The following is an 18,872-nucleotide window of genomic DNA, read 5'->3' on the forward strand; positions in this document are numbered from 1 at the left end:
TTCTCAGACCTGCCCTGGTTTCCTTTGAATCATCAGCTCGCACATTCATCTCCTTTGCAGTCTCTAAGACACCCCATCCGAAGAAATAACTTACTATTTAAGACACACTCGTCTGACATTGGATGTTGAACTGAACAGCAAACACTCATTTGAATATCCATAGACTCCTAGGCAATGGCCCGTGCCTCACTTTTCTCCAAAATGGGCCCTCCGGGCCCCGCCCAGAAGGGCAGATGCGGTTGGCTCCTGCTCACAGGAGGATGTGTCTCTAATACCTGCTAAACCAGGGTGGCTCAGATTAGCCATTTTGCCTCTTCCACTCATTTCCACTTTTTTTTTTTTTTTTTTTTTGCGGTATGCGGGCCTCTCACTTCCGTGGCCTCTCCCATCGCGGAGCACAGGCTCCGGACGCGCAGGCTCAGCGGCCATGGCTCACGGGCCCAGCCGCTCCACGGCATGTGGGATCCTCCCGGACCAGGGCACGAACCCGCGTCTCCTGCATCGGCAGGCGGATTCTCAACCACTGCGCCACCAGGGAAGCCCTCATTTCCACTTTTGAGACTGATTTTACACAGCTCCAGTTTGGGGTTGTGCCGGGTCTTAACTGCGGCAGGCATGCGGGATCTAGTTCCCGGACCAGGGATCGAACCCAGGCCCCCTGCACCGGGAGCGCAGAGTCTTATCCACTGCGCCACCAGGGAAGTCCCCACAGCTCCAGTTTTTAACCTCTTTACGGGTGTGGTGGGCAGACAATGACCCCACCCTCCAAGGAAGTCCACATCTTAATCCCCACACCCTGTAAATATCTCACCTTACACGGCAAAGGGACTTTGCAGATGTCACTGAGGTCAAGGACCTTGAGCTGGGGAGAGTATTCTGGATTATCTGGGTAGCCCAACAGGACCTTCCCTTTCTTCAGAGGGAAGAACGTTTCCTGGCTGCAGAGAACCAGAGAGAGAGACGGCAGCGGAAGGGACCAATCAGAGCTGGAAAGAGTGAGGAAACAGATCCTCCCCAGAGCCTCCAGAAGGAACGCAGCCCTGCGCACACCCTGACTTCAGCTGGCGGAGACCCTCGTCAGAGTTCCGGCCCACACGACCCTAAGGTAATAAATTCATATGGTTTTAAACCATTAACTCGTGATAATTTGTTACAGCAGCAATAGGAAGTTAATACAATGTGCATTCTTTTCAGTCCACGCTGATGATTTAAGCCCTCAAAATGACGGTGATTCAGAATCATTAGTAGACTGGCAGCACCCTCTTCCAGATCATTAGCCAGAATTCAAATAAGCCCGGGCCTAATGGGGTCCCCTGCAGGAGTCCATCTGAGCACGCCAGGGGTTGAAGGAGACCTGCGATTCATTATCATCTGCATTTCCCAGACCGGATTTTACATCTGAACCAATCTGGACTTTTCCTGCCAGACGTGACGCTGCACAGGTTTATGTTTGTAAAAGAGATAACCTTCCCTGTCCTTTCCTCCACTGATGTTATAATCATTGCTTTCCACTCACTCCAGGTCAGCACCTCTCCTCCAGCACACACAACAGGGACACATACAGACACAGATACACACACAGACACACACCTCCCTCTTCGGAAAAAAGCAGCCCAGATTTTTTAAATGATTTGCTCCCCCAGGGCTCTGATGTTTATTGCCCCAAGGTTTTGGGGCTTTGACTTTGGAGCTTTTTGACTTTCTTTCCCACTCTAAATGTTTCAATATGTTATAAAAGAACAGTAGGTTGGACCAGCCAGTTTTCAAGCTTTCCATGAAGAGAAGACATTGGATTATTTTTTTTTTTTCTTCTGCAGAATACCAGGAATTGCATGGATTTTTGCCACAATTCTTTGAAGATGTCAGCATGAACCCAGGTGAGGGGCAGTGATTCCAAGAGGTACACTGTTCGAATCACCATTTCACCTGATTAGAAGCACTTCAGGCTTCAGATTTTGAGTTCTTGTGGTGCTTTGTTTGGTCTTCTGATTCTTATTTCTATATTTGTTTATACATATTATGTGTTAAACACTATTTCAGGTCCTGGGAATACAGTGGACATTCTGGGCTGAAGCTACAGATTTGAGAGTCAAAACCAGTGGAATTACAGTAATCAGCCAGGAGACATTTGCAGATGGAGAAGAGAAGGCAGATCCAGCACATAACCTCCGAGCACTCCAAAACTTAGAGGTCCAGCAGAGGAGAAGGACTTACAAAGGAAGAAGTGTTGTGGTAGGAAGAGAACAACCAGAGTGGGTGGTATCACAGAAGCCAAAAGAAGAAGGTGTTTCAAAGAGAAAGAGAATGGTTAGTGGTGCCAACGGTGGCTCAGAGGTCAAGTAAGAACAGACTGATGATCACTGGTCTTGACAACGTGAAAGTGATCTTGACATGAGCAACTAGAAAGGAGAGAAGCCCAGTTGTAATGGACTGAAGGAGAGAATGTGGAAGAAGGAGTGGAAACTGTGACTTAGCAAACACCTTTAATTACAGGCATGCCTTGGAGATATTGTGGGTTCAGCTCCAGACCACCCTAATAAAGTGAATATTGTCACAGAGCAAGTCATATGAATTTTTTGGTTTCCCAGTGCATATAAAAGTTATGTTTACGCTATACTATGGTCTGTTAAATGTGCAACAGCATTATGTCGAAAAACGATGTACATACCTTAATTGAAAAATACTTTCTTGCTAAAAAAATGCTAACCATCATCTAAACCTCCAGCAGGTCAGAATCTTTTTGCTGGTGGAGGGTGTTGCCCGATGTTGATGGCTGCTGACCGATCAGGGGGGTGGGTGCTGTGACAGTTTCTTAAAATAAGACCACAGTGAAGTTTGCCACAGGGATGGACGCTGCCTTTCACGAACGATTTCTCTGTAGCGTGCAGTGTGCTGTTTGACAGCATTTTACCCACAGTAGAACCTCTTTCAAAATCGGAGCCAATCCTCTCCAACCCTGCCACTGCTTTATCAACTAAGTTTAGGTAATGTTCTAAATCCTTTGCTGCCATTTCAACCACCTTCACAGCTTCTTCACCAGGAGTAGATTCCATCCCAAGAAACCATGTTCTTTGCTCATCCATGAAGGTTGTACCATGAGATTGCAGCAGTTCAGTCACATCTTCAGGCTCCACTGCTAACTCTAGTTCTTTTGCTATTTCTACCACATCTGCAGTTATAATAATAACATCGAAGATCACTGATCACAGATCACCATAACAAATATGATAATCATGAAAAAGTTTGAAATAGTGCACGAATTACCAAAATGTGACACAGAGACACAGCAGAACAAGCGCTGCTGGAAAAATGACACCGACAGACTAGCTGGACGCCGGTTGACACAAACCTTCAATTTGTTAAAAAAAAAAAAAAAAAAAGCAATATCTGTGACGTGCAATAAAACAAGGTATGCCTCCAGTTGCTGTGAAGAGCATCAGAGAGATGGAGTAGTAGCTGGAGGTGGATGTGGAGGTCACAGGAAGGGGTTTTACATGGATATACTAGTGATAATGGTAGTAATTCAGTGGAGAGAGGGAAACTGGTGAAGCAGAAACTAAACGGATGATTGCAAGGAGAAAGGCCAGGACACAGTGAGAGGAAAGGAGTCCAAAGCACAGCTAGAAAGGGCAAACTTAGGTAAAAGCAGAAATTTCACCACAGAAATAGAAGGCAGGGCAGTAAGAATGAGTGTAGTCAGCTTTCGCTATCTGCGGGTTCCTTCCACATCTGTGGGTTCAACCAACTGCAGATCAAAAAACTATACAGTTTTTTAATTCCAGAAAGTTCCAAAAAGCAAAACTTGAATTTGCCACATGCTGGCAACTATTTACATAGAGTTTACATTGTGTGAGGTACTATAAGTAATCTAGAGATGATTTAAAGTGTATAGGAGGATGTTTGTAGGTTACATGCAAATACCTCACCGTTTTATATGAGGGACTTGAGCATCCGAGGATTTTGGTAATGGGAGTGGGGTGGCAGGGTCCTGGAACCAATCCCCTGTGGAAATGGAGGGACGACTGACTGATCGAAAGCAGGTATGTTGGTGGATTGTGCAGTGGGAAGATAAGGATCTCCTATCTAACTAATACTATGTTCTCTAAGAAGTATGAAGCAAGGTCATCGAATGCCCATTAAACATCTTTATAATATGAGGCAGTAGAAAGACTGCCGTCTTGTCAGCTAAGACAATAATGAAGATACTGGCCTGAGTATCTGGTGTAGACATTGACTGTTTATCAAGAAAGACACTTATCCTGTTGGTAAATGCACTTCTAAACTTTCAAACAGGAACGACAACTAATGTATTGATCAGATGTGGGAGAGTTCATTCTCCCTGGAAATGTCTGCTTCTGGAAATACCTGAAACACTGAATGAATTTTAAACTCTGTTTTGCAATGTATGGTAGAGCTGGAAGAAAGTAAGGTGCCGGAGCGGACCTCTCCTGCGTCATCTGCTGTGACCTAGCCCTGGGGTGTTAACACGCTCCATGCCTGCAGGACAGGAAACACACCTCGGCTAGAGTCGGATGAGGAGTCAGAGGAAACGCTGGCCAAAAAAAAAAAAAAAAATTCCAGGACCTCAAAAGGGAAACACTTTCAGCAAGTGAACCTAAAAAGGAAACTCTAGAAGAGAAAGAAATAGATGTGTCTGTCTTGTCCTTTGTTCTTGATGGAGGAATAAGAAGTGGGGTGGGGGGACTTCTCTGCTGAGAATATCTAACTATAAACCCACACTTGAAATGGTTTGGGGGGCTTCCCTGGTGGCGCAGTGGTTGAGAGTCCGCCTGCCGATGCAGGGGACACGGGTTCGTGCCCCGGTCCGGGAAGATCCCATATGCCGCGGAGCAGCTGGGCCCGTGAGCCATGGCCGCTGCGCCTGCGCGTCCGGAGCCTGTGCTCCTCAACGGGAGAGGCCACGACAGTGAGAGGCCCGCGTACCGCAAAAAAAAAAAAAAAAGGTTTGGGGCTGGGATTCATTCTAAAAACGTAAGCCACACATTGAGTAAAAGAGACTTCAACCCACCCAGGTCTCAAAGAATTCCTGCAGTGAAGTCCCAAGAAACAACTATTTACAAAGAAAAAGAGAGAGAGACACCCCAACCCAATATACGAAGAAAGATTTTGATTTTAAAAAAAGGTCAGTTAGAAATTTGAGAAGCCAAAAGCTGAAATAACTAGTCAGAACTGAAGAGGAAATTAATGAAGTTAAAGATCAAGCTGAAAAATTTACCAAAAATGAGGCATAAAGTGGCAAAGAGATGAAAAATGTGAAAGAGAGGTCAAGGGGCAAGGAGGTCAAGGGCAATGTTCTAATATCAATCTACAGGGAGCACACAGGAGATGGGGGATGGGGAGATATTAAAAGAGATAACAGATGAGACCTTTCTGGAGTTGATTAATGACAATGATCCCCTGATTCCAGGAGCCCAATTAACACCAGCATTTCCAAAGAAAGCCCCACACAGACACATCAGAGCAAGACTGCAGAATCACTCAAGACAAAGAAGAAGCACCCAGAGAAAAAGAGAGGTAACCTACAAAGAGCTTTAGCCCAACAGCTGACTCACAAACAGCAGCAATCGAGAAAAAAATCATTGATAACCCAGCAAAACTATCTTTCAACTATGAGGATGAAATGAACGTAACCTCAAGTGAGAAAAAAAACCTGAGAGAGGTTATTACCAACAAACACTCAGTTAAGGAACTTCTAAAGAATGAATTTTAGAAAGAAGAAAATGATCTCAGAAGGAAATAAAATGATTCTCAAGAAGAAATGAGGAGTAAAGAAAATAACAAACGTGGGTAAATAAAGTACAAAATAATAAATATGGTGCCCCGTTTGTGAAGTTTAAAAAAATGAAGCTAGAAGTAAAATATTAAATAAAGATGGTATATGAGTCAGAAATAGGGAATTTGGTAAGTTATCTTACCCCTAGGATCATCAGTTTCCCCCCTCTACAAATGTCAAATAGTAGCCATTTTCAAAAGGATTTCTGGAATCTAATTGCTTCTACTTCTGATCGATTTTTGATATCTTGCGCAAAGCTTTAACGGCTGCATTTTCTGTGAACCAAATCTCCTAATGGTGGCATTTTGCTTCAGACCCAGAACATTTAAGTAGCTAAACCAAGTACAACAGATCCAAGAACTCCCATATTTTTGCTTTTTCCATTTCCATCTCCATTTAATTTCTAAGAGCGATGAGGTAACTGCAGTGACAGCAATCTAAGTGGCTGTATATTTTGTCTAAAATGCCTGAAATCATTCTGAGTTATTATGTAAATACCCAAATCTGCTCATTATGTTGTTACGGGAGGAGGCTCAACCGTTCTCCTGCTGGTGTTATGTCTTAAAATGAGATCATTAGAAAAGGATTAGTGGTGTAATGTCTGAGAGCCTTAAACAATAATTTGAGTCTTTCGGATGTATGCAAGGTAATTTTAAATAAATTCCAGAGTTTTTCTGATGATAGCTTTTAGTTGAATCATAGCTCCTTTTAAAGAAATGCTAATTGGATGAGGTAATTTTTAATGCAAAACTTGACACATTGCAGGCCCTCGGTAAAGAGTAGCTATCACCATTCTTAGTATAATTTCTGGGTAGAAATAAAATGAAGGCATGGCCGTCATGACGGACTGTTGGTCTTCAGACTGTTGGTTCCCTCCCAACAATGACTTGTAACTTTCCGAGGGCACAAAACTGATGGACAGAGATGTTTATCACCATATTTAATTTCTGGGAATTACCAATGTATTATGCCCATAAACTCTTAGAGAGCACTCAGTAACTGATGGGCACTGACAATGAAAAGATGTCTAAAACGTGATCCTTCCTCTTAAGGAGTTCACCATTGGCCACTGTGATTAGTAAGATTAGTGCTTGGATAAAGGCTTACTGGGCATCCACTTGTGCCAGGCCCTGGGACACAGAGATGAACAATATATGGGTCTTCAGGATCTCATTATCTAGTGGACAATACAGAGAAACTACAGACCAGTAAATTACAAAGCGTCACAGCTATAAAAGAGCCACGGACGAGGCATTGGGAAGTACGAGAGTCAGAATAGCTGATCATGGCTGGAGGAGTTGCAGACAGTTTTTAAAGGAGCTGGCATTTGAAACTGATCTTGAAAGATGAATGAGAAATAAGAAGAAAGGAAAGAGCATCCCAGACAGAGGGGATGGTGCAGCAGTAACCCAGGGCCATGAAGGGCGCGCCAGATCTGAGGAATGCGGTACTGTGTGGCTTGACTGTCGAATATGTAGGTGAAAACTGGAAACAGCTGAGGTTGAAAAACTAAATTGGCATCAGTTTGGGACAAATCATGCAACCTTTACAACGAATTTAAACCTTATCCTGGAACAGCAAGGGTCTGCAGGGAATCTGAAGCAGGAGACTGCTATATCCAATTTTTTTTTTTTTTTAATGATTTCAGGAGGGCAGGGTTAAAGTGACTCCAGAGGTGAGAGGGACCAGAATTCAGGGGAAAAAATCACTTAGAGGCCATAGCAATAGTCTAGACAAGACATGATGCTATGAAGCAAAGTCATAGCACTGGGAACGCTGCCAGATATATATCAGGAGAAATTTGACGGGACAGGCAACTACTTGAATGTGGAAGGAAAAGAAAAAGAAAACTCAAAGATGATGGAGGATTATCTAACTTGAAAAACTAAGTGAGCCATTTCACCTCTATCTGAGAGAAAAAGTATAGGATATAGAGCAGGTCTGGGAGAAAAGATAATACATTTTCTTTAGCAAATTTTAAGTTTGATATGCTATGGTATCTCAAGAGGGAAGATGTATCCAGTAGGCAATTCAAACTATGGGGTGATGTTTTGGGGAATTGGGAAAGTTATAGTTGAAATCCTGGTTGTCTTCTGGAAATTTCAAGATTAAAACAAAACAAAACAAAAACCAGAATGTAGGAGAGAGACCAAGAAGACCTTAGGATTTGCCCAGATCAACCAAAGCTCATTGTAAAACCAATCCCATTCATGAGAATCCATAATGCACTGCACTCTGCATGTCAATGCAGACAGTAAGTGACAGTAAATTCACAAAGGGTCCCACATTTTCCCAGTCTTTTATCTAAGTAAAAAAATGCTCAGGATACTTTTCTCTCCTAACTTTATTAAGCCACGACTAGCTGCGAACTCAATGTCAATATTCGTAAACTTTCCTTTACATCTAATTGACGGGAAGCCTTTGAGGTAAGGAGGGGATAATGCAAACACACAGAAAACCAGCTGATGTATCAAGAAGCCACAGAGCAACAAAATTAACCCAGGACTGATAGTCCGTGGCTTTTCTTTATGAGAGCTCCCCTTCTTTTATCTGCATCCTCTCTTCAAGGTGTATATATACACACGTGAGCTGGAATACCTCCGCATTTGCCTTAAGAACATGCAATGGGAGGCTGAATTAAGGCTGTTTACCCTCTCCCCCCCGCCCCCGCAAGACGCTTTCCTTCCTTATTACTTCCATATTTCTCACTTTCTAGAGACAAAGCTCTCCTGGAAGACAACGCCATTCAAATAGCCAGTGACACTGGATTGATCTCTTTGTTCCTGATTATATTCCCTGCTTTACCCTATTTATGCCTTTGAAATATCTGAAATTCAAGGATAATGAGATAAGATCCAAGTTCATGCCCCAAACTATTCACATCTTCCTGGAAAAGACAAGAAATCCTGACATCCCCAAACAAGAAGTCTCCTCTCTACCTGTTCAGTGACGGTACATTGGAAAGGCAGAGAAATTTCAGCTGACCATCAAAATTGCTTGCCATGCATCAGCACTTTTCAAACTGGAGTATGAGGTACTAAATGGTATGAGCTGTGGGCCAGATAGTTCCTGAAACTGTAAGATTAAATTGGTGCTTCTCTTAGGAACTTCAGTTTTACTTGAAAAATATAAAGGAGGATTTTGTCTTAATACTAAGTAAGTACAAATATATTAAGGAGTAGACTGCCAAGTTTACATGGATTTTTTTTTAAGATAAAATATGAGACTTCAAAGGAATTTCAGACCTCTAGACAGACTGCTTCCAGCCCCCTAAATCCGAGAAGCAAAAATTCTCTCTCCTTTGCCACGAGGGCATTTCAGATGCTTGGAGAAAATTCTCGCTGGCTGGAAGAATAAGAGGGGAGAACAAACTCACAGGTCAGTTTGGGAAAATGAAAATATCTGGAGGATAAAATAGGTACCATCCAGAATGAAAATACAGAGAAAGAGCGCAGACACAGATTAAGAGATGAGAGGTAAATCTAGAATAAGACCAGGTAAGGCTGTGTCACCCACTTGCTCTGCATCCTTGGGGAGGACATGTCAGTTCCCTGAGTCTCCGGTTCCTCAGATATAAAATGAAGGAATTGTACTAAAAGGAAAGTTACAAGCTCTTTAAAATTTCTGACTAGTTTCTAACATTTAAAACTTAGGAGGTTTCAAACAAAAACCTGGATTGTTGTCTTCTCTTGAAAACACAGAACACCTCACTGCTGAGCCTGTAACATTGCCACACGGCAACAATTTCTTGGAGTCAAGTGAGACTTCTTTAGACAGGGCACGAGTCCCTCCCACGTCCTGGGGTCGTATCTGGACCCAGGTTTCTCCCCCTTGCCTGATTCCGTACACCTGAGCTGTCCAATCCAAAGGCCCCTGGCCACATGGGGCTACTTAAATTCAAGTTTAAACTAACTAAATTAAATAAGCTTAAAAGTTCAGTTTCTAGACAATTCTGAGTGTTCAACAGCCACACGTACGTGGCTAGCGGCCACTGAACTGGACGACACAGTCAGAGGCCATTTCCATCATCACAGAAAGCTCCATCCAACAAAGCTGCATAAACCTTTGAATATGTGGCCCCAAGCTGAATAACATTCTGGATCCCTTGTAGCCGTGATATTGCAGCTTCTTTGTGGGGAATCCCCGCCAGCAGGGATTGGAGCTCCTGCACACGTGTCCCTTTTAAAAACTCTTTCCTTCACAATCTGTGGCCGTAGATGGAGACGATGTCTAAAGGCACATTCTTGGATCAAGAGCGCATGTGGCTTCCACCGTGAACAGGGAGGGACAGGTGGGGGGAGGCCGGTTTGGTGGGGTCCCACACAGCTGGAAGCAGGCAGATGTGCGATTCTATGGTTCCTCCCCCCCCCCATAGCCCCAAGCAACCCAGCTGCATCCCAGGGCTGGTGGCAGTTCCCATTTGCTTCTTTGGGAATGGGTAATTAAGACAGATATGCAAGTGAAACCCATTCCAGAGGTGCTCCCCTGCAAAAGAAATTAGGGCAAATCTAAAAGCGATTAGGCTGTGGACCCGTAACATAATTGAATAAGCAATGCAAAGTCTACCCCCTGGCACAGAGGCCTCAAGGAGAGGAGTAGGTGTGAGCTGCACTTAGCGGCCGCTAATGTGTAATTACAAACGAGTGGGATGCCTCCGTCCTATTCATTACAGCCAGCCCCTCTGGCAGGACTATCGGGCAACACTCAGTTAGCAGTAAATAATATGCGCCAGGCAACAGCACAATCACATTTTTTTCTAACACTAGCATTCACATTGGCCTTCCCCCATGGATCAGCAAACATGAGGTATCCCTGTTCGCTTTTACACAGACTCTAGAATTCAATTTGGGGAATACCACACCGCCCGTCCTGGAAGTGGGGATTTGGTGACTTGACACCTATTTCAGACCCTACGCAAGGAAAGCGGAACAGCAGTGGCTCTCAACCCGGCCAACGGCTTGTTTAAAAAAAAAACATACCTAACCTGGGCATCACCCCAGCCCAGTTAAGACAGAAATCCAGAAGTGAGGCCCAGGAATTGGTACCTTTTGAAAATTTCCCAGAGGATTCTAAGATGTAGCAGGATTGAGACCAATTGGCTTTATTTATTTTTTTTTATAAATTTATTGACTTATTTATTTATATTTTTGGCTGCGTTGGGTCTTTGTGGCTGCGCGAGGGCTTTCTCTAGTTGCGGCGAGCGGGGGCTACTCTTCGTGGCGGTGCGCGGGCTTCTCATTGCAGTGGCTTCTCTTGTTGCGGAGCACGGGCTCTAGGCGTGCGGGCTTCAGTAGTTGTGGCACACGGGCTCAGTAGTTGTGGCTTGCGGGCTCTAGAGCACAGGCTCAGTAGTTGTGGCGCATGTGGGATCTCCCCGGACCAGGGCTCGAACCCGCGTCCCCTGCATTGGCAGGCAGATTCTTAACCACTGCGCCACCAAGAAAGCCCGACCCACTGGCTTTTGTAATCAGGAGGCCCACGTGACCACACTGCCCACATCCTGCTGCTCTTAGACCTACAAGGAGAATGGAATGCTTCCCTGCCTTGGTGTCTTTGTCGACAGAGGGCTGGTCACCAAACTGACCTGTCCTGTGGTGGTCACGGGACGGCCTATGCACGTGGAGAGGGTAAGCGTCAAAGGTGATGGGTACCGACAGTCTAGAAGCTTTCCTGCCTCTACTCCAAGATCCGAGAGAAGTCTACACCAGTATTTCCAGATTCCCTGGGATCCTGAGCTTGAGAGAGCGAGTGGGAGGCTTAGCTGTGGGAATTGGCTTGTGCCCTGGGAATAAGGGCTGGGAAGAGACAGGAAGGAGGTGATGAGAGGAATCCAAGAAGTTTAGGGGGAGGAAAATCAAATAATTAGCCGTGCAGCTGCTAAGCCATAAAACGGAGAGCGAAAGAGAGAGGAGGAAAGGCAGAGAGCAAAGAGGGACGTGACAGGCACAGGTCCGGCAGCCAGGGACGGCGACAACTGTATACTTTCTGTGTGTGAGGCACCCAGCTGAAGCACGTGGCCTCCCGTGGCCGGAGTGAGACCTGACCAGCCGCAGAGAGCAGATGAGAACACGAGGGTTCACACTGGCAGCACGGAGCACTACCAGAGACCTCCGTCAGTTTCTGGACTGCGTTTGCAAAACCCAGTAAATCGCCGTGGGTCCCCGCTGCCTGGCACCCTCTCTGCATATCTAAGAAGCGGTGAAATTCAGGACATCTCGAGTTTCGAGCTCCCTCACGCACGGGCTAGCTCAGTGGCCCCGGCTGTACGGCTGTCCTCCCCTGACCCGGGCGCAATCTCTCCCTAACGAATGTTCCCTCCTGATAGCTCAAGCAGATGGCTCCACGGGAGGCTGAACACATTCCCACATTTTCCAGCGTGACTCTGTACACACAGGGAACTGTGGGGTTTGTTTTGGTATTTGTTTTTTGTTTTGTTTTGTTTTGTTAACACAATAATGACTTGGGGACTCTCAATGCCTTACCAGCAACAGCCAGGCCGTTCCTGGGATCCAGATCTTGTCTGGAACTTTCTCCTTGGCACTCTCGGTGGTGTTTGCAATCTGCTGACTCTTGGGCCAGTCCTGAGGGACACTGGAGAGCTTCATCTGAAGGGCCAGCTGTGCAGGCCAGCCCCTCCTCACCCCAGGGCCTTGAGTGCTGCATGATGCTTTGGGGCCTCTTTAAAGTTAAAAGGATGTTTTAACTCCTTTTCCCGGGCAGAGGAAGGGAAGGCTCTCAGACTCACCCAGGGTGGGAAGGAACCTCAGAAATGATCTGTTCCAACTGGCTCTCAATCTGTGACACATTAGAGCCACCTGGGGCGTTTTTCAAAGTGAATCTCTGTCTTTGTCTCATCGTCGGTGGGATCCTGGCATGGGTCTTCCTTCTTAGTTCCCCAGGTTATGCAGTTCTGGCACTCAGCGACTCCTGAGTGTGGCAGAGCTGAGGCTGAAACCCAAGGCCCCTCCTCCAGGGCATCCCAAACTCAACTGTGCCTGGGAATCAGCTGAAGGGAATCCTGAAGGTCGGGGGTGGGTCTGCACGTCTGCAGTTCCCAAAGGCTCCCAGGAGAGGCTGGTCCTCAAAGCACACTCTGAGACACTAGGCCTAACACCTAGCCATATAAATAGATGAGTCACATGGCAATTAAATTCTGGTCTTTCTAAGGTCAAGATTAGAGAGCCACATTTGGTAGAGAGGTTGGATGGGAGTGACCCGTGTTTTTTATCCTGAGTCTGGAAATTAACTGCTGTGTAATCTTGAACAAGTCACTTAACTTCTCTGATCTTTCATTTCCGTAAAATGGAGAGGAAACTAATCCTTACCTTACAAAGTCATTGGGCTGACGTGAAATTTTTCTACAAACTCTAAAGCACTACAAGGTAGGAGTTTATTATTATAACATTGACCTTTGAAAGACACCGACGTCGGCCCTGAAACTGGTCATTTTTCTGTGCACGCCCATTTTTACAGTCCTTTATTTCTCCCAGTAGGAGCATGTGAATGTGGGCACACGTGTGATAAATGATTTTCATTTCCGAAAGGCTTTAATTCCGTGTGTGTGTTTGCATGCGTATAGTATGTGTGCGTTCTTGTCCCACCGCCTCGGCGGAAAGGATTGCAAGGAAGTTCTCTTTAACCAGGAGGATTCAGGAACGCGGAGCAAATGTTCAGGAGCAGCGGCCAAACTGGTAGCTCTTCTTGCTCCTTTCCACGGCATTAACACACCCTTAGCCCAAACAGAATGGAAGCATGCCTGGCCAGCTTCACCTCGGTGTCCTCGCGGCCACACGGGGTGAGTCAGGGCAGGGGTGGCTCGTGGGTAGCCCGGGCAGGGAGACCGTCTCTCAGGACCCTCGCCCTTTTTGAGGTCTGAGCCCCTGATGCCCGCTGGCTGGCCAGGCTGTCACCACTGAGGCTCTGCGTGGATGTTCATCCCCGAAAGAAATGAAACCCTGGCAAGTCCTTAGCCCACATTCTGGAAGCGCCTGACTGAGGTTACGCAAACACATTTGGCACAGGCTTCGGGGACCAAGAAGTTCTCCGGGTTGAAGCGCAGAAACACAATGTACTTGTCCTACTTCCGAGATGGTGTCTGAGGACTTGGCTCCCTCCGCCGAGGAGCTGCCTCCTCGCTGACGTCATCCTGCGCCGGGAGGCAAACATCCCCGGGTTCAGCAGTTCAGGACCAGAAGTGAGAGAAGGTTCGGATCAAAGGGAGTCGGCCAAGGCTTGGCTCTGACGGCACAGCTCAGGGAGAATACACCAATCCTTACAACGAAGGATTCTTCAGATAGAAACGTATCGCCACAGCCTACGCGGAGGGACCGTTCGGCTGAAACACCCCCTACCCCCACCCCCACCCCCACCCCGGGCCGGGGTCACTGGTCATGATGTCACCTCCGTGAAGCGGGGTGTTGTGGCTCTAGGTGCTGCCACTTGCACACACGCCGCCTGGAAGCTCCGGTCCCCAGAGGCCCAGGAGGGTATCCGACGTCCCAACCGTGGGGATGAAATAATTTCTAGGTACAGCTCGTGCCTTGCCCTCATGTCACTCTGCGTAATATCTCAGGCATCCAGTGACTGCGTTTTCCCAGCCAAATCCAGGCGGGTCCTGCTGGCCCTGACCGCATTTGTCAGCCTCAGGTTATATCTCAGCACACAAAGTACCCAGGCCCCTCCAGGCGCCTCAGAGGGCCATTCTGGAGAAGCATTTTCTTTTATTTAAAAAAATAAAAATAATAATTTAAAAAAAAGGATCATCTTTCCCACATTCCTGTTTTTCCCCTGTAAACTCCATGACTTTTATGGCCGGATCAGACCTCCCTAACGTTTCAGACCGCATAGCCCCACTGAGGCCTTGTGCTCAGAATCAAAGCTACCATGAAGTGAGTTCGGGTAGAGGTTTGCATCACAAAGTCTTAGCAAGACAGTGACAGAGGTGGGCTTTCCTTCAACGCCTTTGAGGAACGATTGGCCTGTCTGGGGGCTCACCCCCGGCTGTCCACTGGAAGCCCCTGGAAGCTTCATAAAAGTCCCAATAACTGAGTCGTTCGCCAAACAAAGTGAATTGCGATTTCTGGGGGGCACCCAGCAACAGTATTTGTTAAAGGCTTCTCCGTTGTTCTAATGGATAGCGGGGCCTGAGAAATCAAATCCTCCTCTTTTTTTTCTAGGGGAGAATATTTTAGCCCAGAGAATTCAAGTGCTTTGCCTAAGGTCACACAGATCACTGGGGACAGAGCTAGCACCAGAGATGAGTTAAACCAGTTGCTGGGCCAAGCACCCTGTTTTAACCCCAGGTGGGTGGAAGGGTGATTTTTGTAGAGGTGCTGCCAGGGGAGCTGTTTTACCTGATGCTTCAGGGCAAGGCTGCTGGAATAGACTCCCTGGGCCTGCTGGTTGGAAGAATTACTTAACTGATGAATCTGATTTCCAGTTCTGCCACCTTACTGTGGGGCCTTGGCAAACCACTAGGCCTTGCAAAACCTCACATCCCTTGGCTACGGAACGGGCATGGGTGACGTCTGGGGTGGGGAGAGGTAATAGTAATAAAACTTTCCTCTTGGAATCGTGAGGGTTTAATGAAATAACTGTAAGACGTTTCGCACAGCACTTGGCACATAATAAGTGTCCAATAACGTGGACTGTTGCTCATATTATTAACATCACACAGATGTACTAGTGCTAGTCCTTGGGCTCTAGAATCAATATCTGAAGGGAGCAGCATGTCATGTGCAGGAGATGGGGCGGGGGCTGGCCTCAAGGACGCTCCACAGTAAACAGGCAGAGACTACGGTCCAAGGAAACACGGCCTTTCTTGATTTCCAAGATGATGTATGGGTTCGAATTCCAGCCGCGTTACTTGGAATGAGGTTCCTGGTCCTCCTTCCCTTTGTGGCTCTTTAAATACATGCAGTCTCTGTGTGTCTGTACTCAGCAGACACAGTTGTAGAGAATGAAACCTTTGACTCATCTCCCTTCCAGACAAGACTGGATAGGTCGGGGGGTGAGGGGTTTCCCACCCCAGTACCCAAGTCAGACCCCATGCCCCAGCACAAGAAAAAAGAATGGGGATTAGAAAACCCATCCTCTTCCCTCGCCCCAAACATCCTCCTGCTTTCAGCATGAATATTATTGACACCGTCGTTTCTTGGTCCCCGTGACTCGAAACTTCATTTTTTCATGGCTGCCCTATGTTCCTCTACCTGGACTATAAAAGAAAGAGCTCTCTTCTCTTTATCCATAGCCCCAGCCCCTGTCAAGCCCTCGTTAATTTCACCTGAACTATTCTGAATTATTCTCCTGAATTCTTTGCTGCTGGAAGTGTGACCCGCAGACCAGCAGCTTCGGCAACACAGAAGCTTCTTCCAAACGCAGAGTCTCAAGTCTTACCCTGGATCTGCGGAGCCAAATCTGTGATCTGCGTGCCCGCGGACGCTGAGAAGCGCTGGGCTGCCTGGCGCCCTCCCTCCTGGGCCGCGAGGGCCTGATTACCTAGCTGAAGTGCTGCTTCGTGTCGCTCTCAAGCTCAAAACCTTCACCTTTCCCCATGGACGACAGGCTCTATGACTCCTTCGTGGGTATACAGGGCTCTCAGATTACAAAGCATTTCTATTTTGCATTTTATCTATGGTCACATCTAATCTAACAGCAATGTCATGATAATGCTCCAAATAGCCCAAATCCAACCGTGGGTTTCTGTCTCCCAACAACTACCCCGCCTAAACCACCACCATTGTTTGTCTAAATTACCACAATGGTCCCAGGGCTAGTCTCCCCCTTCTGTTCCTGTCCTGCTACAATTCTTTTCTCACAGAATAAATTAGGCCCTACCCTTGCTTTCCTCCAGCCAGGGTTTCCAACTGCCCTTGGAATCAAAAACAAACTCCTCCTCTAGACCACACAGTCTTATATGATCTGTGCTGAGAATACAAAGGAACTTGTCTCCTCCTTTCTCCCCCTGTCCTCTATCCACACTGGCCTTCCTTCTGACCCTCATGTATGGTCTTACTCTTACCACTGCCTGGAACTCTAGACCCCAGGTCTTCACATTTCTGGCTCATTTTCCTCAGATGCCCACTCCTCCAGGAAGCTTTCCCTAACTGCCACATCTGAAGTACAAAAAAAATCCAGCTCTTCTACCCTGTCTCATTATTCTTTACTCAATTGTCTGTTCTCCTCCCTTCACAGTAATTATCACTACCTGAAATTACCTTATTTTCTTTGGGCTAGTGTGTGTCTATCTTATCTGGGTCTCTGTACCAACATGTCAGCTCTTCGAAAACAGAGCCCTCCCTGCATGCCTGGTTCCCTCAGTAACCCTAGGACCTAGGCAGTAGGTAAGTGTTTCTTGCAAGAATTAATGACTGAACACCATTCCTTTATTCTGAACCGCACCATAATCTAGCGCCCACTAGTTCAGACATTAATCCACCATTCAGTTGGGGAGCCTCCAATTGTTTAATGATTTGCTGAGCTAGTCGGCCGGTAAATTACAACGTCATAATTTAACTCAGATCTTCCGGCTCCAAATGCTGTGATTTCCTCAGTACATCACAGTGTCTTTCATAGCAACTATTAAGCCCAAGATTCAAGGACATCCAGAATGTGTACCTAATTTATCCTTTCTCGCCTATTACAAAATATTTCCCAGCATATTCTCTCACTTTACAGCAAAGCGATATGCTCCCTTTTCCCTGAACTTTCCCCACACTCTCCTGAATCCCTGCCGTGCTCATGGGATGCTTCCCTTTCTCCTACTCTCCCAGCCCATCCATGCCTGCTGAAATTAGCCCCTTCCCCCTTTTTACCTTCCTTATGTTACATCATCACAATCCACTTTGTGTTACAGCTACACGGTACATCCTTCATTCTCCATCTGCCCCTGAAATAGCATATACAGTAAGCCTCCTACATACAAATGCGTTCCGTTCCGAGAGTGCGTTCGGAAGTCCGATTTGTTCTTAAGTCCAACAAAGTGAGCCTAGGTACCCAACCAACACAATCGGCTCTAGAGTACTGTACTGGAATAGGGCTGTAATACTTTTCACACAAATCATACATAAAAAACAAACACAAAAATAAAGAAAACATTTTTAATCTTACAGTACAGTACCCTGAAAAGTACAGTAGTACAGTACAACAGCTGGCACACAGGGCCTGGCATCGAGTGAACGGGCAAGAAGAGTTACTGACTGGAGGAGGGGGAGGAGGTGGGAGATGGTAGAGCTGAGGGCTCGTCAGCAACAGGAGACGGAGGGCAGGCTGCGATGTCACTCACGCCTGAGGTTGGTGGAACGCATCTTTGAAAGTTCGCAACTTGAAGGTTCGTATGTAGGGGACTTACTGTCCTCTCTGGAAAGCTCCCTGTCTATCCCAACTCTTTGACATACCCTTTACACAATGCCACATGCACTTACTGAATTCACTTGATCCACATGACTGCATTTAAAGGTCTTTTGTCTTAGAAATGCTATGGAAAAGACTTATAACGTCTGCTGTGTGACCCAAATGTGGTCTTAAAGATCCAAAAAGAAACTGAAGACACTTAAGGGGATGAAAGAAAAAAATGACGATCACGTGCTCCTATAAATCAGAATGTGTTTTTAGGTTTCAGAAGAGGAACAAAGGGCTTGGCTACTCATACACCCCTCTCTGAGAAGATAGAAAATAGGATGAAGGAGAAAGAGAGAGAAAGAAAGAACAATTGACCTGACCTTTTCCCCACTGATTGCCAACAAGGAGAGCATGGAGCTTGGGAATTTATTGAGCTCTGCTGACGCCTGAGGCTTGCTCCGGTAGCAAACCAAAGGCAGGATGTTGGTGGCTGCCAAACCCTGGTCACAAGAGACAGGGCAAGTCAGGAACCATAGCAGGGGTCCAGAAGAAGACTGTCCTGGCATTACAACATTTCTGGGCTACAGTCTAGTTGAGGTCCCAGATTGTTTCTAGAATTTTCTCAAAGAGCCAATGGCCTACTGGTCAAGAACTTTCTCTTTCTCTTTCCTCCCATTTCCACTCCTCTTCTTTCTAGGACCTTCTAAAGACCACAGTGAAATAATCAGAGGTAGGATTA

The 18,872-nt window shown here is 46.3% G+C and overlaps 1 protein-coding gene and 1 long non-coding RNA gene across 12 annotated transcripts in view; one reads left to right on the top strand and one right to left on the bottom strand.

Annotated features, from left to right (window-relative positions):
* LOC136792765 (uncharacterized) overlaps positions 1–18,872 on the bottom strand; it is a 439,122-nt gene that overhangs the window by 230,218 nt on the left and 190,032 nt on the right. For 4 of the 11 annotated variants that reach the window (XR_010837131.1, XM_067016231.1, XM_067016236.1 and 1 more), the window contains exon 1: positions 12,277–12,889. The exons of 5 other annotated variants lie outside the window; for them this stretch is intronic. Coding sequence is in view for 4 of the 6 variants with exons in the window: in XM_067016236.1 (XP_066872337.1) it covers positions 12,277–12,457 (181 nt within the window). In the remaining 2 variants the exon portion in view is untranslated. Of the gene's footprint in view, positions 1–12,276; positions 12,890–18,872 lie in introns of those variants that run through there. 2 more of the 11 variants (XM_067016235.1, XM_067016228.1) reach the window with 1 other exon arrangement.
* Positions 1,019–2,267, top strand: LOC136792812 (uncharacterized). The gene is made up of 3 exons (XR_010837271.1): positions 1,019–1,105; positions 1,818–1,877; positions 2,041–2,267. It is a non-coding gene; the product is annotated as an uncharacterized lncRNA (long non-coding RNA).

The sequence above is a fragment of the Kogia breviceps genome, chromosome 16 (assembly GCF_026419965.1).
Source record: "Kogia breviceps isolate mKogBre1 chromosome 16, mKogBre1 haplotype 1, whole genome shotgun sequence".
In the NCBI taxonomy this organism is placed as follows: Eukaryota; Metazoa; Chordata; class Mammalia; order Artiodactyla; family Physeteridae; genus Kogia; species Kogia breviceps.